This window comes from Argentina silus (genome assembly GCF_951799395.1).
Source record: "Argentina silus genome assembly, chromosome: X".
NCBI classification, from domain to species: domain Eukaryota; kingdom Metazoa; phylum Chordata; class Actinopteri; order Argentiniformes; family Argentinidae; genus Argentina; species Argentina silus.
In genome coordinates this window covers 38,696,339-38,719,866 of record NC_139653.1, presented here as the reverse complement: position 1 = coordinate 38,719,866, position 23,528 = coordinate 38,696,339, and the positions used below count along the sequence as shown (strand labels likewise).

Genomic DNA, 23,528 nt, shown 5'->3' with positions numbered 1-23,528 from the left:
TTGCTATTGTCCTGAGTTTTTTAACCACCGGGGAGATGGGCAGGAGCTCTGCAGGGGTGGGGCCAAAACTGAAAATGACAAGCTCGTGCGGAGGGGAGCACGAGGATAAGGAGCTTCCTCCAAATCTCTGTGATCTGGGAAAAGAGACAGAGCGACAGTGATCCGGAGAACGGAGAAAGGTAAAAAGCGGACCAACTGGGATGCTGATAGCGGAGGCTCAATGGAGCAGACGTACCACCACTCAACTGCATCGATGTAGGCTACAACAACGCGATTGAATAGTGCACTATGAGAGCTCTAATGATGGTGAATAAATGCACTATTACTATTAGTGTATAAATAAAACACTCACAGATAGACTGCTTTTGTTGCATGTTTTAACAATTCGTGTAGGGCTATAGTTTGTGTGTAGGCCTATACCTTTTCATTTAAATTTGATATAATATTTATTTAAGATAGAAAACAATAAGTCACCAAAAGGAGCAACAACAGTGATGATATTGATACATAATAATACAAATACAAACCCAAATAATGCTAATAATAATAAGCCTAATTGTTATCATATCGGGCATTAACATTGACATTAGCCTACAGCAATAATAATAATCATCATCAATGAAAATTATAATATAAATAAAAAATAATCACAATAATGACAACAACAATAGTAAAAACTAACAATAACAATATTGAGGTTAACGAATAATAAAAACAACACCAATAACCAAAAATAATAAGAATGATGATAGCCATAACTAATAATAATAACAACAACAGCAATACTAATACTATTAATACTTTTAAAATAATTATAGTTGTAATAATACTAATACGAATTTTACCTCGTTTGAAGAAGATCCACATATAATTAATTATTAGTTAATACGTTTTTTAAACAAAATAATCAATTCCCAAGAAAATAGTTATGATGTGACAAATCACAATAACATTTCTTAAACACAGTTTTACTTTTCTAATCAGCAGTCATGTGTTTTAAATCGACGTCATTAGTGAAGCTATATTGGTTAATATCAAATCTCGATAGACTTTCTCAGGCCATTAGGATGTTAAACAGCAACTAAACGTTTTAATTAAAGCGCTTCACGCGCTGCGTTGCCATTGGGCTTGTTAATTACCGTTTCTTAAGCTGACTGCCTGTTGAAATTATTGCATATTTGCAAAATAAATAAACAATGGTTCCGTTGCGGTGAAGGTAAGCGGATGCCGTGGGGACGAAGCAATTAGGACTGAAACGGCAAAAATATAACCAGAAATGGGATACAGATAGAATGTGAAATCATCTGTATATATCTGATGCAAAACTAAGCGCGTTTATTGATAATCTATATAAAGTACTATTTCCACACAGGGGCTCTAACAACTCCCCTGATTAAATATTAATGATGTCTCAGCGCTTGAACCTTAGGCATTCATTATTTTTTCTGCCTCTGAAAACAGGAAACATAGATGGCATTATAAAGTTGAAGCTTCAACACATTTACAGCAAAACTAAAACCTACATTTTGTAGACATGTTTTAATTGAAATGTTACTTCAAAGTTATAGTATAGCCTGTGCAGTAAATGTTATAGGCTACCAATATGGAAGTTTTCTCTCGAGTTAGGCTACAGGTATCTAAAAGTTAATGATTTAATGGAGTACACCCGACAACTATAACAAACAATTAAACAAAATCTGTAAAGATTTCAATATATTGATTATTCATATGAGCTCGTTGATTTGGGTGCAACATGAGGTTACTTCACTTCAATAATGAATGGATGAATTATCTTATCATTTATACTGAAGTTTGTGTGTGTGTTTGTGTGTTTACATTTCATTTGTGCGCATATGAGAGCAAACACACATTCTTATTAGGCCTACACCACAAGTGGACGGCAAACTAGTGATGCACAAACAAACATTTAATTTCCGAGGTGAATTTTTGAAAGTCATATAACTCCTTTTTGAAAGTCAAAGACGAAACTTGGATAAGCTTGTAACATTCGTCGGGGACAGCGTTCAAACCACACTATCCTGTTCAGATGAGATGTTATGTAGGGAGGCTTATAGCGGGCTTAGGTATAGTCCATAATAGCTACATAGACAATAATACAACTATCTAAAACATAAAGGGAAAAGGGCCTACACGTTGCATTATTTTTATACAAGGTGCGAAATTCAAAAGGTGCGAAATTCAATTGCGACTGTGACACCATTTTCACCGCTAAATATGACTATAGTTTAGAATATATATATATCAAATACTTGTAGTGTTTTATATATATATATATGTATATATATATAAACAATTGCGATAGGGACATGCAATGATTGACTTTTTTTCTTTTCTCGAATTGCTGCTGTGGTAATAACCCTAATGTAATGCTGCTAATGTTGTCCTGTGTGAATCAGTACATGCATGGCGCTGGCAACGCTATAGTGAGTTCAGTTCCCCGTGGGATATAGGCCAGGGTCTATAGGCTACAAGAAATGTATGCACTCACTGGCCTACTGTAAATCGCCTTAGATACAAGGGTACATATTGGCATATATTATACCTAGCCTATTATAAGTCTACATATATTATCATTCTGGATAATAAATTAAGTAATTATGATTGTAGGCTATTCCATAGGAGATTATTCAGCATAGGTAGGCTAAATCTATGATTGTCAGTTGATTGTCTAATTGTTATGACAATGCCCTTTTTCAAATCCTCTCATCTAACGTAATCCACAGATCACCTCTACATGCATCATGTACAAATAGGCGAGAACACAACACAGATCAGTGATTGAGATATTTATACGAGCGATTGCTCTGGTGTAGATCAGTTGTGGCTGCATGGAATCGATGTTCTCTGGAACGATTACACTGGTCTTTTGAGCATTGAGTGCATGTTGCTGTAGTTCGACTGCGTTTCAACTGGAAGAGGGATATTTAATAGCCAGATACCGGGTACGAGTCGTTGCTTATATTCGCACAATAATATACAAGTATTGTTTGTAACAGCTGAGTTAAAGCTACATAAAGCTGCTCAAACACATACATAGCTACCGAGTTAGCTACCTCCATGCTAGCTAGCCCCGGCATCAGCTCCCATCTGATGTTGAAAACTGTTGGGGCACCATGCACCATTCAGCCACTAGCTACATAACTACATTTTAGCGTAATATAACATAGTCAGCTCAGAAACTAGGTCCATCAGTTCCCATCGTACATTGACAGCAGAAATACGAGACAGACGTTTACATGCAGACAGAATTTGTGAAGAACTGCACTGTTGTTAGCCATTTCATAGCATGTCAGTAGTTCAAATTCTGTCTGCATGCTAGTTGCAAGTGCAAGTGCAACATCTGTCTTGTATAATAGCTTAACATCAGCATAAATGACATTCTTTGAGATTAACGATTTTATTTTCAGTGTCTAGTTGGCTTGCCTGCATGCTGACAGGACTGATGTCATGAACGATGCATAGAATTCCAAGTCTTGGCAAATGAGATGACTTGAAGCTATTCTTGCAGCTATTGATGCTCAGTACATTAAAGCAAAAGTCGCTTCTAGACTATATCACTAAACATGTCAGACATAAGTCTGTCGAGGTGACATTGGACTGAGTACAAGACAGTTTGCTTTTACTTTTAAACTATGGAATCAGTTTTGATCTGTTCTTCTCTTTGCATCCTGGAACAGTAAAGGATGGGACGGCACTCATCAGACAGTGAGGATGACAGTCGCAGCCGAAGGAAGAAGAAGCATCGGCGTCGCTCCTCCTCATCCTCTTCCTCTGAAAGCCGTGTGACGAGCCGTAGCAAGAGGTCCAGCAGGCACAGCTGCTCTCCAACACGCTCCAGGGACAAGGACAAGGACAGGAGGTAGGTTAGGCTTTAGCTCAGCAGGCTAACATGACCATCCCTCATTTCAGGGACAGGAAGAAGGCCAGGCTTGTTTTTCCCAATGTAGACCTGTCTTGTTTTCATCACAGTCTTGATACACTGGGTCAGTCTATCAGCCAAACAAAAACCATTGATAGCAAAGTTTAACAAACCATACAACTCTATGCACAAGGACTACTTCTAAGAATTCCTCTCCCAAAAAAACCCAAAAACTTAAAAGAACTGTGCAGATTCAATGTAACAAGGCTACAAAATTATCATACAATTTCCCCAGGTCTTTTATGTGGCCACGTTTCCCCTGAACTCTGTTAAATATCTGCTCAAAATTAAGATGTAAATATGTCTGCAGAAAGAGTGGGGTGTAAGCTCACATGATACCTTGAGTTTGAAAAAATCTCTTTTGGTTGATGAGCTACAGTAAGTGAAGTGGATTTACATCCAGTAACAGAATTATGGTAAGAGAATGACTAAAAAGGTCCCCCACAGAAATGCATTTGAAAGAATAAAATACAAGTAGGCCTATGTCATGTACAGCCACACACAGAGACACCCAATCTGTACCTAGTTTGCCTCAAAGCCTCTGTAAAATGAAAACGTTCTTTATTGCCTGCAACAGGTGATTCTAAGAATCTGTCTCAGGGACACCGCACAACATGTGTCAATGTGCTCGTTAATGATGAAGACAAATTCCTTGCTGTCCTTTCTGTAGAAGTGTGCAACATGTATGTAATTTTTCTCAGTGGCAGTTACTTGCGCTCCATATTTGTGTGATTTTCTGGCTTTGCTTTCCCCACTGTACTCAACAACAATGACGTCTCCATTTATTGATAAATGACATGAGTAGATGTGGTGCTTGGTGATGATGTTGATGCAGTAGTTTGTAACTAATACTGTATGATTTCCAACAATTTTTCAGCTGTCCCTGTGGAAGAAACTTTTGGGAACTCTTTTAAGTTCCATATAGAACCCTTTTGGTTCCATGTAGAATCCTCTGTGAAAAGGGTTCTACATGGAACTTTAAAGGGTTCCCAAAGGGTTCTTCCACAGGGACAGCTGAATAACCGTCTTAGGTTATGTACAACCTGTACAATAAGTGAATGTAGCAAATTCAATTTCAATAATTCCGTTATCGATTTGATTTGGTCATTTTCTTTTTTACAGATTAAGTAACAGAAAGGCCGGTTTTAATCACTTATTAATTTAGAAACTAAATCGATATCAGTAAAAACACTACAAGTATTTGGTAGGTCTGCCTGTACTTGTTACTTTTGTTAACTTTCAATATCCTCGCCACTCATGAGGCAGAGATATTTTAAAATATCTTACAAGTACAGTATGTGGGTTTTTGGAACAGAATGAGAGAGGCTGGGCAATGGTTCTTAAATCTACAGAAGCCAAACCTTTTCCTCAAAACAAAATATTATTCTATAATATATGTGTTGACATTAGTTGATCAGGGTCTATACTAAAACATTAAATAGGTTTGATGTTTTTGTAAACATCTTTAAACACCTTTCCTGGCAGATGTTTTCTTAGACGCTTTTTCAAGTGTTCAGATGAATTTTACATTTTGATCCTCATGGGCCCTATTACATGGAGCTACCCTAAAGTCCTCCTAACTCTTTAGTTGTTACTAGTTAGTTTATAACTAGTGGTTTTCAAATAATTAAAATCCAGCATTTCCCATACAGGGTTCTCCCCAAAGAATGTAAGAGTGGCGCTGGCCAAGCTGTGAACTTGGCGGCGCCACTATGTAAACATTTCGAGGCAAATTAAACTATACATTTAGTAATGATAGAGTAACTATCTTTGATTGCCAACAACATTGGTGTTAAAAACTAAAGCGAAAATGAAAGCGTTATGATGTTCCTCAGTGAATGAAGCGATGTATCCGTGTTTTTGCGCATTTTGACGTGAATAAACGCGAGTCGGGTTTTGATAACGCAATCCAGCTCCACGCTGTTAAAAAAATCCTAGGGAGAATCCTACCATACATTAGTGACTAGCAGGGCAGTTTTATAAAGTGATACATACAAATGAATGTATTGATTACACAGTCTAGGTAGGCTATGGGTCTATGAAATGATAACCTGTTTTTGTTGATATTGAGTGGAAATAATATGGATCCATGAGTATTCCAGCTAAGTGCATATTTGGCCATTTTAACCCCTTGAAGTTGAAAAGATGTCATCTGCCCTTTTCCATCTTTGCCTCGTCTACGAGTAGGCCCTCTGACTGAAAGTGGATTAATTTCATGCATTGAGTGGACAGAAAATTGAATCGACTTCCACTCTGTTTAGTATCTGACAGTTGCCAGCAGACTCAGAATGTCCAGGGGTGATGGTTGGTGGTGATGGTTGGTGGTGATGGTTGGTGGTGATGGTTGTTGGTGGTGATGGTTGGTGGTGATGGTTGGTGGTGATGGTTGTTGGTGGTGATGGTTGGTGGTGATGGTTGGTGGTTGCATTCCAGCCCATCTTTAGAGCAGCCATGCTCATGAGATCTGGAGATCGGTTCAGTGTACTTTCAAGACAAGTGAGTTCTAAAGAGGAGGCTGGAACACTGGTGGAGTGACCCCCCCCCCCCCTCCACTTGACCCTCCCTCTACTGTGTGTGATGGATCAGACAAGGTCTGTTGGTGGTAATTATTTATGAGCTTTCGTCCATTAGGCAGAAATCACTGCTCTCCTGGAGAATGTGTGTGTGTTTGTGTGTGTGTGTATATGTATATGTATGTATGGTGTGGGTGTGGGTGTGGGCGCCTAGCAGTTGAAACCATTAGGCCTTCAGCCTACGATCAATTAGCCATTAATTAGAACATCAGTTAAGTAGAGGTTGGACAATGGACATTATATAGATACTTATAGTTACTTAAACGAGAGTTGAGCCTTTTTGTATGTTATTCTACACTTATGGTTTAATAGTGCTGACCCAATTAGAAGTAGCTTGTGTTTATGAGGGATAAACAAAGCTCGCACACTCTTCAGGAGTGACATGATCACATAACAAGTGTTAGGCCTACTGCTTGTATCAAACCTGCTCCCTTTATTCATTTGGATGGCTTCCATGCCAGACATACACAGTGTGTAACCCTGCCTACTCGTCCCATGTGTTTCTTCTGTGAAGCCTGTGAAGTGTCTCAGTCAGGGTTGTGGAGCTGTTTTATGAGCGCGCTCACGGGAACCAACCGTAAGAATATTAATACAACTGTGTGTGTGTGTGTGTGTGTGTGTGTGTGTGGGTTGCTCCTGCTGCAGTAAGTACAAATATGGTTTGATAGTTCAGTTTCTGAGTTGTTTGTTCTGGTTTTTCCTCTCCTTGCTGGTGTCCCAGTGGAGATGGTTAGTATGTTTAAGTACTAAGCAGATCTAACGTAGATGTGAGTATTTGAGGGTAAAAAAGCATTTTAATAATGGATATTACTCCAACTGTTACTGAGACAGACTCAGCCAGAACGTTTTGTGAACATTGTTCACTTGTCAACAGAACAGTGTGGCAGAACAGACACAACCTCTTAGGCCTGTAGAGTGTTATCAGGAAACATCTGATACAGAAATAAACAGCACACCAAAACAGGATTGTAAGAGGTGTAATGTTTTGTATAAGGTGGGAACAACTTTTTTTCTTTGTTATCGTGATGTTAAAGGCAGTACGTAGTGGCAGGATGGGGGAGAGGGTGAGGAGGCAAAGGGACTCATACAACATGTTTCAGAGGGAGACTTCAGCGTGCAAGGGGTTCTCAAAAGTGTGTGTGTGTGTTTCTCAGACGCAGACAGCGTTCCAGCAGCAGCTCGTCTCACGAGTCATCTCGGAGGAGGCGGAGTCGCAGCGGAGACAGAGACAAGGGGAGGAGCCAACGCTCACACAGGTCACGCAGCCGCAATAGGAGGTACAAGCACGCACGCATGCACACACACACACACACACACACACACACACACACACACACACACACTTACTTGCTTGTAGCAACTGCAGTACTAGAAAAAAGTGTTCTTGCTCTCCTTAGGTCTAGAAGTGTAGTAGTTGGAACGAGCGTCTATTTTTTAAGAAAGTTGCAGATGATTTGATGTGCTGCCTCCATTCCAGCACCAGAGCAGCGTTAGCTAGTTAGTGTCCCGTATTCTTCCATCTCAAAGTATTAATGAAGACACAGACTCACAGACCTACAGGTCACACACATGCTGGTCTGGTCCCACCCCTCCTAAGGGGAAAAACACAACAAGGGGACCCTACTTTAATTAATCATTGCAATTAAAATATCATTATTCAAGGTTTATTTAATTATTATTTACACACACACACTCACACGCGCACCGCACGCACACACACACACACACACACACACACACACACACACACACACACACACACACACACACACACACACACACACACACACACACACACACACACACTACTTAGGTGGCTTTGTGGAACATAAAGAGAGGCCTCATGCATGGTTGTCCTTGTCATTACCATTGCTAATCTGTGTTAATGAAGCAGTAAAGTGTTGAAATCCCTCAGAACCAGAGGAGAGGCTGTTGTAATGGAGGCACAGAGAGGCCTGTTGTTTATGTGTGTGTGGCTTTGGGGAGGAGATGAATAATGTTCACCACAAAGCAGAGTTTTCATATCTTCATTAGAGAGATGAAATGAAGGGAGAGGGTGAAGGCTGGATCAGGGGAGTGTTACCGGTTGGAGAGTGGAAGGAGGGATGGTGTTTCCGTTGTAACAGATGGGTAAATAAAGTTGTACTGTATTGAATAAAAGGAGAGGGTGGAGGCTTTGTTTGGAGCAGGGTGTAGGTGTATGTGCTGTTCTACATGGAGAATGATATTATTTATATAACCTCCACCTTACATGCACACACACACACACACACACACACACACACACACACACACACACACACACACACACACACACACATTAATGATAGTTGACAACATTGTGATTAGGAGGGATGCTGCGTATAATCGGCTTAAACAGAGCAGGTGGGGGGATAGAACAGTGAGGAGGTGTTTTTGTGTGTGTGTGGTTGTGTGTGTGTGTGGGGGGGGGGGGAGTGCAACCTGAATGTTAAGTGGGGAATCAGTTGTTAATGACAGAGATGACAAACATCTGCAGAGAATGATACTCTCTCCCTCTGTGCCCTCCCATATTCCCACATGACAACATCCACTTTTTTCTTTTGTTGGGAATTTCACAGCAAATGTTTCTAGTATGGTATAGCTATAAGTCTATAACTATACTATTATGCGGTGTGCATGTGTCTATGTGGTGTGTTTTTGTGTGTGTCTATACCTCTCATGTGGATTAAATTTAAACCCTTGAGGTACATTTATCAGACCCAGATTAATGTGTACACCAGGACTACTAACTAGTTTTTTCATTTAGCATTTAGCAGAGTTTTTTCATTTAGCATGATGGTGTTTAGTTCAGGACGAGGCCTAATCTTGGTATGAGAAACCAGCACTAAATGTAGTCAGTAGGTGGTGCATACGTGTGTATTTGTGTGTGTGTGTCTCTGTTTGTGTGTGTGTTGGGGTTGTGAGGGACGATGGGTGGGGGACGGGGTATGGGGGGTGACTCAGGCATGTTCCAGGAGTGTGCTAAGTGTAGCGACCTGCCATCAGTCGCTGTCGTGTTAAAGGCTGGCTGTGTGTGTGTGTGTGTGTGTGTGTGTGTGTGTGTGTGTGTGTGTGTGTGTGTGTGTGTGTGTGTGTGTGGGTATGTGTGTGTGTGTGTGTGTGGGGGGGGGTATGTGGTCGTGTGTGTGGCTGGCTGTGTGTGTGTGGGTATGTGGGTGTGTGTGTGAGCAAGTGTCGTGTGTGTGGCTGGCTGATGGATCAGAGGTGGATTGAGTGGACAGGAAGCTGTGATTGATACGCAGACAGGATATGAGGTGCTGCAGCCCCCCATGCCACTGAGGCACGGGAGAGAGAATATGAGAGAGGAGAAACGATGGGTTGAGGGAAGGATACTATTCAGTAGAAATGGGAATAATGTCGGCTACATGGGAATTTTGCAGGATAGAACATTAGGACAGTCGGAAAGGTGAATATTACCCTCTTTTCAATCCTTTATGTATGAATAAAAATAAATAGGTAATAAGAATAATGCTCTATCAAGCCCATGTGTTTATTATTCCTCTCCTGTTGTCCAATTGGAGCGCAGATCCCCCAGCGGCGTCCAATCATGCCCTGACGTGTTGAACAGAGGAGGGCAGCAGATTAGCTGTTAGTCATTAATGTTGATTCTCTTTGATCCTGTAGTCTGCTGGTGAGGGGAGATGTCACTGTTCTGACACACACACACACACACACACACACACACACAGCACACACGCAGCACACACACAACATGCAGCACACACACACACACAGCACACGCAAACAACACACAGCGCCATCTGAACCCACTACACACAAAGAAAACATGGTGAAGAGTACTACAGCAGGATGATTGGAACAGTTTAAATGTCCCATGGCTGTGAGAATAGCAGCAGCCTGTAGTGTAGATGAACCGTCTGTCAGTCTGTCAGCCTGTCAGCATTACAACCTAATGGCAGGTTGAACTACGGTCACGGAGGGAGATGGAGTGCAGCATACTGCTCTGCTACTAATCCAGCACTTGACCCCAAACACCACCCGTCACACTGATAGGTCCACACACGCACACAATCACACAGGCCTGGAAGCGCACGCACGCACTCACTCACTCACTCACTCTCTCACTCACTCTCACACACACACACACACACACACACACACACACACACACACACACACACACACACACACACACACACACACACACAGAGATGCTTGCATGTCTCTCATTAATATTTCAGGTGCCTGTAGTGTTGAGGGCAGAGTGCTAGCGTCAGGGTTTAGCCTTGCTAACAGAAGACTGGTTAGATCAGTGGTTGTCATGTGCAGCAGGAGAGCGGGGGCTCTAATTATCCCCCCCCCCCCCCCCCCCCCGAGAGTCAGCTAATCCACCAACACAACAGCTCACTCCAGTCTCTCTTTAGCTGGGGTTGAGCAGCATTGGGGTATGAAGTATCAAGTATGAGGCATCAGGCTGGGACTGGGGCAGGACTTGGTCTTGGCTAGGGATAGAGGTATGGGGCATGAGGGCTATTGGTTTTATGGTGCTGCGGTATGTATGGGATATGGGGGGTTTAGGTATGTGATCTGAGCTGGATATAGGGTGGTCTTGGGCTAGGAGGTGTAGGGGGATATGGGGCTGAGAGGTTTAAAGCCTCCTCTCGTCTCAACCTAACTGCTAGATCACAGCAGCAACATTTGACTGATGGCCTGGTATTTATTTCACACAGCAATGTTCCTGTGTGTGAGATGATGAGGTGTGGGAGCCGCACCGCAGTACATCTGCACGTGTGTGTGTGTGTGTGTGTGTGTGTGTGTGTGTGTGTGTGTGTGTGTGTTGCAGTACATTGGCTTGATGGCTTCTCCTGCCTGAGATGCATTTTGGCGTGCAAGGTCACCCAGTCCACTGAGGGAAGGGGGAGTGCGTGCGTGCGTGCGTGCGGCAAGGGGGGTTTTTGGCAGGTGGATTGGGGCGGGAAACTCTTTAGGGATCAGGTCTGAGTGTGTCTGTTGTGGACATGACAACTGAAATCTGGTTTTCTCAACAAACTCTGAAACAACAAATCCTATTCTTGAAACTTGAGACAGTGTTGAAGGATAGAGAATGAGATGAATAAGAGCATATGCAGAAAAACAACAAGCTCCAACATGTTTATGTTTAATATCCCAGTGTTTCTCCTATCTGTGTGTGTGTGTGTGTGTGTGTGTGTGTGTGTGTGTGTGTGTGTGTGTGTGTGTGTGTGTGTGTGTGTGTGTGTGAGAGAGAGAGAGAGAGAGAGAGAGAGATACCCCTGGGCTTTCACATCTCATCTACACTGGATACATGTATCCATTTCTCTCATCCCCCCCCAACCCTCCCTCTATTAACCCCCACCCCCCAACCCTCCCTCTATTAACCCCCCCACTCCCCCAAACCTGACCCTCCAGACAGGGAAAAGCGACATTTGTTTTTCCTCATGTTACCAGACTTGCAGAGTGTTGATCTAAACTGAAAGATGACCTGCTTTGGTTTCAGTGTTCTGCTCTTCATTTCATAAAAATCAACAGGTTACTAGTCAGAAGATCTGAGGTTTTTCTCCCTCTACTGTTTGTGAATATGTGTGTGTGTGTGTGTGTGTGTGTGTGTGTGTGTGTGTGTGTGTGTGTGTGTGTGTGTGTGTGTGTGTGTGTGTGTGTGTGTGTGTGTGTGTGTGTGTGTGTTTGTATGTCCCTACTATACAGGCCAGTCAAGCGCTGCTCATCCTTTGTTGTCAGAAACCTTTATTTACCAAAGAGCGGTGTAAGTGACTGACACAGACAGACCCTTTCATCCCTACCTCGCCGCGAGCACTGCACTGCTCCCCTCTCCTGCCAGAAACGCCCCCCCCCCCCCACCCCACCTTACACCCCTCCCCATCACCCCCTCAGGCTCTCACCCCAGCAGCCCTCTCCCCTGGGTGGCAACCAAGCTGAGTTCTGCTAACACACACACACACACACACACACACACACACACACACACACACACACACACACACACACACACACACACACGGCCTCTGTTTTAGAATAGACAGATGTAGTGTATCATTACTTTTAGGCAGTCCTCAACAAAGAGATTCTATCATTTTTGCCACAGGGTCCAGTAGCTCTGTGTTTGAGCAGCTTCTAGTTTGGTTCATGAGGAGGAGGTGGAACCTCCTAGTTTGGTTCATGAGGAGGACGAGGTGGAACCTACTAATCTGGTTCAGGAGGAAGAGGTGGAACCTGCTAGTCTGGTTCAGGAGGAGGTGGAGGAACCTGCTAGTCTGGTTCAGGAGGAGGTGGAGGAACCTGCTAGTCTGGTTCAGGAGGAGGTGGAGAAACCTGCTAGTCTGGTTCAGGAGGAGGTGGAGGAACCTGCTAGTCTGGTTCCGGACAAGGGGGAGGAACCTGCTAGTGACAACGAAAATATCAACAAGCTGTCTGGAAACAAACATAGCAAGCTTGTATTGGAGTTCCCACCGAAAAAAATATAGCTATTTTAGCTAGATTGTTGAGCGTGATAAAATATTTTAATTTAATATTGGAAATAAAATAAATTTATTTTTTGGAAAATAAATCTCATAGCTTGCACAGTTTTTCCCACTGTCTCCATTTCTGGGATGATGGGGAAAGCTAAATAATGAACACTATTCAATGTTATTACTGCAGGAAGGTACCAAAAGTGTTTATGACGCATTTGGTGATACAAAACAAAGGTGTAAGATTACCCTTCTGGTTCCAGATGTGATATTGCGGTGGTGGTGTAGGGTGTTGTGTTGTTGCGGTAAAAAATGTATACCTCTCGTCCTCCATGCATACCCCACTTTCCCAATACCTGTGACATATATGCACCTGCTGATCCCTCACTCATTATCGTTAAGGTGGTGAGCCTTACAATAACAATATACACAAATTAAAGGAGCCAAAAAATGTGTGTGCATGTGTGCATCTTCCACCTCCTAAGTCTTCACTGGGTAGTCAAGCCTCACAATGGTTGCGCCTGACTACAGACTGACGTGCAAGGATGCAAGACACATTTCCTCAGACAGACTTTGGATACAGGCCTGTCCAGTTCTCCAGTCTTTAAATTCTAGATCGACCACTGGAATAGAGATGGTCTATGACAATCAGCCAATTATCTCTGGCTTAAAGAGATACTCTGGGCCCTCTATCCATCTCTTACATAACATGTACTGGACCCTACTCCATCGTCTAGTCCTGCCTTGAGCAGAGATGGGCTCCATGTCTCTCTCTGTCTGTAGTTTGTCCAGGTGTGCTTGTTTGTCGGTGATCTGCTGGTCAATGTCCTCCAGCCTCTGCTTCAGAGTGGACTTCTCTTGGAGCAGCTCCTGCAGCTGACACCTCTTCTCCTCTTCTGTCAATGCAACCGTGGCAATCAACAGCTTCTTAAGTTCAACCACAAATATCCTGTTGGCAAAGACAGTGGTGCTGTATCTCAGTGGGCTGTTCACAACCTACCCCAGTAGGGGTCTTACAGCATAAGATCAGTCGCCTTCACTGTTGAGGATCTCCCAGGGCAATATCTTCCCAATATCTTCACTGGCAACAGAATCATCAATGTCCATATCAACATCAACATTGCACTGAAAAACCACTGTCATGAAATGGTTTCCCATTGTCACACAACCACTGTTTGACATCATTCACTATTTGATAGCTTGATGTCTCTCTTGATGTTTCCCACGAATCCTGTTTCACATTCATCATCTGGCAATGGTAGTTCCATCAGACTGCTGTGCATTTCCTGAGCAGTACACATGTTCATAAAGCATTTCAAATTGCTTTGTACTTGAGATACATTTTCCTTGGTTTTCATAAGTTCATTGATTTTGGTCATGAATTTGGTTGCCTGAGTCAGCTTTGATTTACTTCCTTTTTGCTGATTGTCTATGTACATTTCCATGCCTTTTTCAGTCATTTTTATGCCATTTTTTTCTCTTATAGGCTCCATAACAACATTTGACTCCAAGTCATCTGCATTCTCTTCAGCAAAATCCATAGCAACAGACTCAACAACAGCATGAGCAACATGAGCTTCCTTTTCATCCATATCCACTAGCCTAGCAACGTGAAGCAACAATTCCAACAACCACATCAGAGAAAAAACAACCAGCCAATACAATCAATTTGCCACTCTTACAGCGATCTATATACAGCGATAACAAAGAATGAAATGAATACATCCAACGGTTGTCTTCTCGTGGCTTGTCTGAAGCTCAGATGGCCTTTCCCATGCGAGGTATGGTGAGATATGAGTATAGTCGCTCTCCTTGTGTGTGATGATTCCACAATGCATTTAGTTGTGAGTAAGGTAAAAGTCAATGTCCAAAGCTTCGGAAATCCAGTGATCCATTCAGAGATCTTCTGAGCGTCTGTAGCCTACTTGTAATAAAAGGTTTTTACTTTATATTAGATTATGCTATCTCAAGACAAAGTTCTTAGCCATTACTGCATGAAGGTACCAAAAGTGTTCATGAAGCGCAACAGATTAATGTCCAGGTAATGATAGTTGCAGATAGTTCAGGTACTTTGTTCCCATTTAACAATGACATTTGCGGATCCAAAACAAAGGTGCAAGATTACCCTGGTGGTTCCAGATGTGATATTGCGGTGGTGGTGTAGGGTGTTGTGTTGTTGCGGTAAACAAATTATGCTTCTCGTCCTCCATGCATACCCCACTTCCCCAATACCTGTGACCTATATGCACCTGCTGATCCCTCACCTGACCCATCACTTTATCATCAGCCTTCGGACAGTCTGATAATCTCAGATTAAAGACTGAATATGCCAGTAAAAAAAAATGTTTTGGAAACACACAGCACTGTAACACAGAGGCATGTCCCGGTAATTTACCAGTAATTTACAGTTACTGTTGTCTGTGTAAACTGACCTGTGGTAGGGCATACTACTAAATCTTTTACCTGTGGCAGACCTATGGTCCCGGTCACGTTGTTCTCAAACCTCCTTTGAAGTTCTGGAGAATTTTAGATTAGCTGAACTGGCTTGGATTGAACCTGGACGGAACGCTGTAAGAACGAGCTTGCAATTTCATTGGATGTTACATTCCAAGAACCCTCCCCCACATGCCCATAGATGATGGCTTGTTGTTATGTGCGTCTTCTTTTCCAACTGGGTAGGTCTATGTTGCCAAGAGTTGTTGCCTATGCTAGCTTGCAACATTGACGAAAATGGAAGAAAACCTGAAGGAAAAACAGAATTATTTTTTTCCAGAAGTGTGCTCTGTACACAAAATCTAGTCGATGAAGGCATTATGTATTTGATTGGTTCAATGTGTGAAAATAGCGCACACAGTGATGGATCAAGTGAGGGGTTAGTAGGTGCATATAGGTCACAGGTATTGGGAAAGTGGGGTATGCAAGGAGGATGATAGATATGAATCGCTGTTGTTGCTGTTTCACTTGAGCTGACCCCTACCTCTAGCATTCGCTTCAGAGGCTCTAGTCTCAGTCTCACATATTTTTTTATTTAGAGCCTTATTTATTTAGAGAAACCTGACTGAGACCAGAGTCTCCTTTGCAGCAGGGCCCTGTTAGACAGAGAACAAAGGAAAGGAAAATAAATAAATAAAATAAATATACAATACAAGAACAAGTTTCAAACAATACAATACAACAGTTTACAAGAATACAATTACAGTGCATACTACAATAATACTATATAATACAATTCAATTAAAAAAAGACAACAGCACTGACCACACAATCCTCCCTAAACATAACCTTCACTAAAAAGTCGAGTTCTAAAGCATCTTGTAGGTCATTCCATGACCGAGGAGCACATTAACTAAAAGCAGTTTTCCCCAATTCTGTAAGAAACCTGTGGGACATTAGTAGCAAGTTCTAAAGGTGTCTGATAACCACTAGGTCACCATGAAAGCAATGATTTAAGGTAAATTGGACATTTTGAATGAACTGCTTTATATATGAATAAAATCCAATGATAAGCCCTTCTTGATGTCAAAGACTCCCAACCCACAGACTGATACAACAGATAATGGTGGGTGTGGAAACTATCCCTAGAAATGAGCCAGAGAGCAGAGTGATAAACCGAGTCTTGCGGTTTAAGAACTGAGGCTGCCGCGTGCATGTAAACTGTGTCACCATAGTCGAGGACACGGAGGAGTGTTGTCTGGACAATCGTCCTCCTATTCTTAAAGTTGAAGCAGGACTTATTTTTATACAGAATAACCAGTTTAAATCTCAAATTCTATCAGTATTCAACCTGCATTTAAAAGACATTTTATAATCAATCCAAATGCCCAGGTACTTATAATGAGGGACTTGTTAAATGTGGGCTCCTTTCAGGGTGCAGACATGCAGATCATTGGAATCAATATTACGGGATCGAGAGAAAAACATACACTTTAGTTTTTTCCTCATTCAGTACCAGCTTAAGATTAACATGCTGAAGGTCAAGAATGGCTTGTTGAGCTAAGGGGGCACAGGAGTAGACAATAGTATTGCAGCATTAAAATGCAATTTACAATTGTTCAAGGACAAATCAACATTATTTATGTAAATGGTAAACAGCAGTGGACCTAGAATCGAACCTTGTGGAACACCTTTTATTAATGTTGAAAACTAGACTGAACTCCATCAACTGAAATATGTTAAGTCCTATCCTAAAGCTAATTTTGAAACCAGGTACAGACTGACTGATCCAAACCAATGGCAGATAACCTCTGTAATATGAGCGCATGTTCAACAGTATTGAAAGCCTTAGAGGTCAATATAGAGGGCTGCACATTGTTGTTTCTTATCCAGAGTTCGCAATGCCATTTATAACTAGGGAAGCAGCAGAGATGGTGCTATGTCAAGTCCTAAAACCTGACTGGTGTGGATTTAAAATGCAATTTATTGATAAAAAGGACTGCATCTGAGAATTGGTCAGGGACATTATTTTTGCTAAGCAAGAAAGCCACAAGATAATTATTCAAGTCACTGGGATCACCCCCCTTATGAAGAGTGAGTACGTTGGCCGCCTTCCATACTTTGGAAATGGTACCAGAGAGAATTGTCATGTTAAAAATATGAGCCAGAGGTTGAGCTATTAAAAGGGCAGAGAGCTGCAGGAGATACGGATCACGCATGTCAACCCCTGTAAACTTTTTAACATCAATCTTATACAAATGCAAACACAGAAACACACCAGATAGAGAATATAGGGTCATTGTTAGCCAGTGGGGCAGCTATCAGTCAGAACAGGAAACCTTGCCAGCCTATCAGTCTATTTAAATCACTGTTTCCTTCAAATAGGTAGCCTGCAGAGATAAAATGCTGGTTAAAGGCGTCACTTTTTTTTTTTTTTAAATATCCGTTAGAATTGCACAAAACTTGCATATGTTAGAATTGCATAAAACGATTCATGGGTCACCACCAGAATCAGAGATAGTATTTAAACATACAGATAGTAACTTCATTTAGCCTTCTTAATCATGGCAGTATATCTATTTCTCTGGCTGCTTGGGGGCTTTAGTCAAACTCAGGCCCAGATCAGGACTAGAACAGGACCAGGAGTGAGTTTCCCGATAACAATGGATCTTTGAGTTTCACAAACCACTTCACGAAGGACTTAGCTAACGTAGATGTAGTTTGGCATGTGTTTCCCAAAACACCTCTTAACTCACACCTTTGTGAAGTTCATCTTGAAGTGGAGAGGAGTATCTATTGATACATTTTCTCCATTCAAATTCCGACTTAATTCTAAGAGATTAATACAGACAACTGACACTGGACCGGTTCTTATAATAAACCTTTAATAAGCCTATGTCGACACTGAGGCGTCCAGGCACGTGCGTAACAATCTCAAAGCGATTTCAATGCATGCGTTTTGAAGTTTAGTGGAAAAATAGTGGAACAATGGTGTATTGGGATATCATAAAAATTGTTTAAGAAACGCCTTTGTTACAGTTCTCAATTCATAATGTAGGCCTACACAAAGAGCTTTATCCAAAATGTTGACTTTATGCTGAGCTGTAAAAAGTGTTCTCAATAATATTCCCCACAATAAATCAAGATATTCATAGATGTCCATGTGTAAAAATGTTTAAATAATTGCCAAGACCTAATTCTGTCCATCGGCAAGATTTAAATTGATTGGTTCTATGTTTGTGGTCCATTGTCAATGTAAAGCGGGAGGGCAAAATTCACCAAACGACGCTCTTTGGGCTGCAGCTCTCATGAATTCACTGAAGAATAGAAGTACTACATGAGCCACGAAGGGTTTCGGGAAACCTGCTTGAACTGCTGAAGGCTCCTAAGAGTGACTTCAAGAAGTACTTAATGCTATGAAGCTTTCGAGAAACTAATCCCAGCTCAGGACTAGGACAGGACCAGCTAATCATTTCAACTGTTTAGAAACAGAACAGGCTAGCACTGGATCCTGATACACAACAAGCTGTGTTAGTTTAATCAGGTTAAAAGCTCTGCTTGGCCAGAGAGAGGGAGGGAGAGGGGCAGAGGGAGAGAGAGATAGACAGATAGAGAGAGCGAGAGAAACAGAGGGGCTTTTTGCCCTGCTATTGGAGAATGAATACAAAATTAATTTTCCTTCCTACTTTTTCCATTTAGGCTTCTTGAAGTTCTTCCAAATTGGGTTTTAAATGCCAATTAGGGGGTTGAATGTAGTAAAATAAAAGCAACCGCGAGCAGGATGGCCTCACCTTCTGGCTGCTGCGCCTTCAGAGGGAGACGTCGGACCTTTGGCGCCCACAGAGGCTTTGACAGAAATATCCTGCTTAATGAACACGTTCATTAGGACCATAACTATTTATAAGATGATAATTAGAAACGAAGGGAGGTAAACTGGGCTTTTCCTGCAATTAATGGAGGATTAATTAGTGTGGCTAATGAAGTGGATGTTTGAAAGGCGGCGAGGTGAAGTACAGAGACAGGCAGACGCTTTGTGATCAGTGGCATAATTATTTCTCGTCCGTTTGAGTCTGGTCTGGCCCGCGCCGGCTAATCAGCATCATTGCATGGTTATATATGCACTTAAAACGACTTGCCAGTGAAATGACTGGCTAATTATCTCTAATTGGCAGAACTGTGTGTTGTCATTGAGCTGTTAGGAGCCGTGGTGAGGCCCTGGGCTTAATGACGCTGGGGGGGGGGTTGGAGAGAGAGAGGGGGGAGAGGAGGGGGGAAGGGAGCCCATGGCCTGGCCCTACCATAACCCCCCTGCTACTCACCCAGCAGGGCGGGATCTCACCAACACGAACTCGTTGCTCAGAGGTCACTGTGAAGTAGCCAACCAGCAAAGTTGTTTTAGTTTAACACTTTTAAGGTTTTTCTTTTTTCCTTAATTAACAGCGGAGGCTTCCTCTTAATTAAAAAGAGAGAAACACCACCGTCTGTCCACAATCTCCCCCTGCCTCCCCTCTGTCTCCCCCTTCCTCCTCCTGCCTCCACCTACCTTGAGGGGGACCTCAATCTCCCCACCTTCACATTTCCCAACAGCCTTATGGTACAGACTCTGATTTAAAAGCCAGCCGATAGAGAGAGTGTGTGTGTGTGTGTGTGTGTGTGTGTGTGTGTGTGTGTGTGTGTGTGTGTGTGTGTGTGTGTGTGTGTGTGTGTGTGATTGTTTAAGAGTATGTGTCCTAAGCAGAGCCATGTGCACTGCCCTGCCAGAGCCACTGTCAATCCTCCTCTCCAACTGCTGCAGTGCAAATTGTAGCGTAATGGAATCCCAACCTGTCTCACACACAACACAACAGACACACACAGAGCCAGGCAGGTGGACATATGCTTTCACTTAGCCATGGAAGACATTAATACTAAAAAGTAGGATGGAAAGGGATCATGTGCTTCTGGACTGAAGGCGTAAGACACTCTTTGAAGGTAATGAAACACTTTCAATGTGCATGAGTTTTCTGTTGTACATGTATTGCTCTGTCTGTCCAGTGATGGAGCTTTAGACATGGAGAGGATGTGTAGAGCTGAAACACAGCCTCCCTCTCTGTGATTGGTGGAACAGTCAGTGGAACACCTCTCTGATGGTGGAATAGTCAGTGGAACACGTCTGAGATGTGGAACACCAAACCTGTTTGGTTACACTGACCCTGTCCAGAAGCAAGCCACTAGCTCTGAAAGGATTGGAGAGGTGTAATGAAAGTTGGTCCATTTTGCCCTCTGACAGGTTGAATGAAATATTTTTTTTTTTTTTTTTTTTTTTTTTTTTTAAACAGCCAGCATGAGGGGGGGGCACTGATGATGTACAGGGGCATGAATTGTTTCTCTATAGGCAGAACCTTTTTCTCTTCAGCAGCTCTGAGTTTATGAATATAAAACAGCCTCTTGTAAGCTCTCTCTCTTATTATCTCTCTCTCTCTCTTTCTGTTTACCAGAATACTGTGACTTATCACTCTCTCTCTTTCTAATTCTCTCTCTCTCTCTCTCTCTCTCTCTCTCTCTCTCTGTCTGTTTACCAGAATACTATTACTTAATTTCACTCCACTGGGTAAGACTAATAGTATGGTGGTTTTATGAGGTGATATTTCAGATGCAACTCTAATGTTTAATTAAGTGTAGTTTCTCCTCAGTGGGGGAATGTGTGTCTGTTTAGTGTTGGCTGTCTCTTCCTTCTTTTACAGTCTGACCACATGGTTTGTCTCAGCGTTTATGATATTTTTTTATACTAGAGTTGTGAGGTTCCTAAATCACTTAACACACACACACACACACACACACACACACACACACACACACACACACACACACACACACACACACACACACACACACACACACACACACACCCAGCAGAGCAGTCCACATTTAAACAATAAAAGCCTGTTATGGTTGGGCCCTCAGATCTCCTACCACTTCATAAATACAGGTTTATAAAGAGAAGGAGAACCATCATCGTAGTCCTGAGAGCTCTGAGAGCTATGCATACTGCACACCTGCTAATTAGAACCAGACTGTTGTAGAGCATGGCTGTCTGCTTCGCCTGCTTTCCTCTCTCTCTCTCTGTCTCTCTCTCTCTCTCTCTCTCTCTCTCTTTTTTCTCTCTCTCTCTCTCCACCTTATTCTCCCTCTCTCTCTCTACCTTATTCTCCCCCCCTCTCTCTCTCTTTCTCTCTCTCTCTCTACCTTGTTCTCCCTCCCTCTCTCTCTCTACCTTGTTCTCCCTCTCTCTCTCTCTCTTCCTCTCTCTTTCTCCCTCTCTCTCTCTACCTTATTCTCTCTCTCTCTCGTTTTTCTCTTTCTCTCTCCACCTAATTCTCTCTCTCTCTCTACCTTATTCTCTCTCTCTCTCTCTCCATCTTATTCTCCCTCTCTCTCTCTTTCTCTCTCTCTCTCTCTCTACCTTATTCTCCCTCTCTCTCTTTCTCTCTCTCTCTGCCGTATTCTCCCTCTCTTTCTCTCTCTCTCTGCCTTATTCTCCCTCTCTCTCTTTCTCTCTCTCTCTCCACCTTGTTCTCCCTCTCTCTCTCTCTCTCCACCTTATTCTCCCTCTCGCTCTCCACCTTATTCTCTCTCTCTCTCTCCACCATGCCCGTTTGTCTGCTCCACCAGCCTTCCTCTCCAGCCTGCTCAGATGGAGTGGTGACAGCCACAAAGTCTCTCTCTCCTCTCTCACCCTCTCTCTATCCCTCTCCTCCTCTCTCACCCTCTCTCTATGCCTCTCCTCCTCTCTCACCCTCTCTCTATCCCTCTCCTCCTCCACCCTCTAATAGCTAGAGCGTCTCTCTGGTCACATCATGACTAATTGTTCTTCCCACATTAAAGCGATGAAGAGAAGTGGTCTCATAGCTGCTCTGTGAGAGTTGACGAGTTATCACCTAGTTACTCTGTGACCTCTGGTTGACCTTGTGCCCCCCTTCAGCTGCTTACGGGTGTCGTCGCACTGGGGTCAGGGGTCAGGGTGGCTCGCCAGACGGGCGCGGTTAGGATTGCGGTGTCACGGCTGAGTGACGATGGGCACATGTGCCAGGAGAGACACCAGGTCACCAAAGAAGATCTAATTTCATCTTATTTTTTCTTAAAACGTTTTTTGGTCTTTTGATTGGCCATGTGTGTGTTTATATATATATATATGTGTGTGTGTGTGTATGTATTCATTTAGATCTGAGGAGTGTTTGAAGGTCTGTGAACTCTGCTAAATGACGTGACCTGTGTGTGTGTGTGTGTGTTTGTGTGGGAGCGGCTCATCTATACAGCAGAACCTTGGAAGTCTGTCAGCATGCTAATTTAGAGAAAACTGAAGATTATGACAAAAAAAAACCTTTGTGAATCTTTTATGGTTGTGCTTTGCTGTGTTAATTGTGCTAGCTTTTTTACTGTGTATCTGTGTGTGTGTGTGTGTGTGTGGGGAGGATGGTGTGGGTGGGGGGGGGGGGGGGGGTGTGGGTGTATGTGAGTGATACGCCTGCATGGAAGAGGGAAACAGCTTGGGAAATGATTTCAACAGCTATCATAATTAGAGAAATATCATAAATTAAACTTGTGCCTTTGCTTTTGAAGAGCACTCAAAAGTAATAAATTCTGGATGGTTAACATATTTGCATTCCGTTGTGCGAGCAGCGTCGGGGAGGAACAGCTGTTTGCTATGTCGTTTGGCAGCGGGAAACGCACAACGCTCATTCAAGGTGCTTTCTAACAGAACAGTCATCATGAAAATGACTTTTAACTTGAATGTGAGGCGGCTGTGAGTATTTCTCTGCAGGAGGAAAGGCTTTAATGAAGTTCCTCAAATATGTCTCTTTCTGTTTTAGAGTCGAATGCTTTCCTATGTGTTGTAGGTTGGTTGTTGTGCTGGTCTATGTGGAGACAGCAGACTGTTACAACAGTCCCCTTCATAGATGCGTTACAGTGTCTGCAGTAAGACTAGAGAAGAGAGAGAGAAAAAGAGAGAGGGGAGGGGGGGAGAGTGGTGTTCCATACTCACGGGCCGTCATCACTGCTGAGATGGGGAGGGGTGTGCGTGTGCGTGTGTGTGTGTGTGTGTGTGTGTGTGTGTGT

At 42.7% G+C, this 23,528-nt stretch overlaps 1 protein-coding gene across 3 annotated transcripts in view; it reads left to right on the top strand.

The window, feature by feature from the left end:
- The first annotated feature begins 2,873 nt into the window (after positions 1-2,873).
- The window catches only part of rsrc1 (arginine/serine-rich coiled-coil 1), a 102,013-nt gene continuing 81,358 nt past the window's right edge, over positions 2,874-23,528 (top strand). For 2 of the 3 annotated variants that reach the window (XM_083695510.1, XM_083695508.1), the window contains exons 1-3: positions 2,874-2,963; positions 3,699-3,880; positions 7,668-7,790. In XM_083695510.1, coding sequence (XP_083551636.1) covers positions 3,705-3,880; positions 7,668-7,790 — 299 coding nt within the window. In that variant the 5' untranslated portion in view covers positions 2,874-2,963; positions 3,699-3,704. The remainder of the gene's footprint in view (positions 2,964-3,698; positions 3,881-7,667; positions 7,791-23,528) is intronic. The other variant, XM_083695509.1, reaches the window with a different exon arrangement.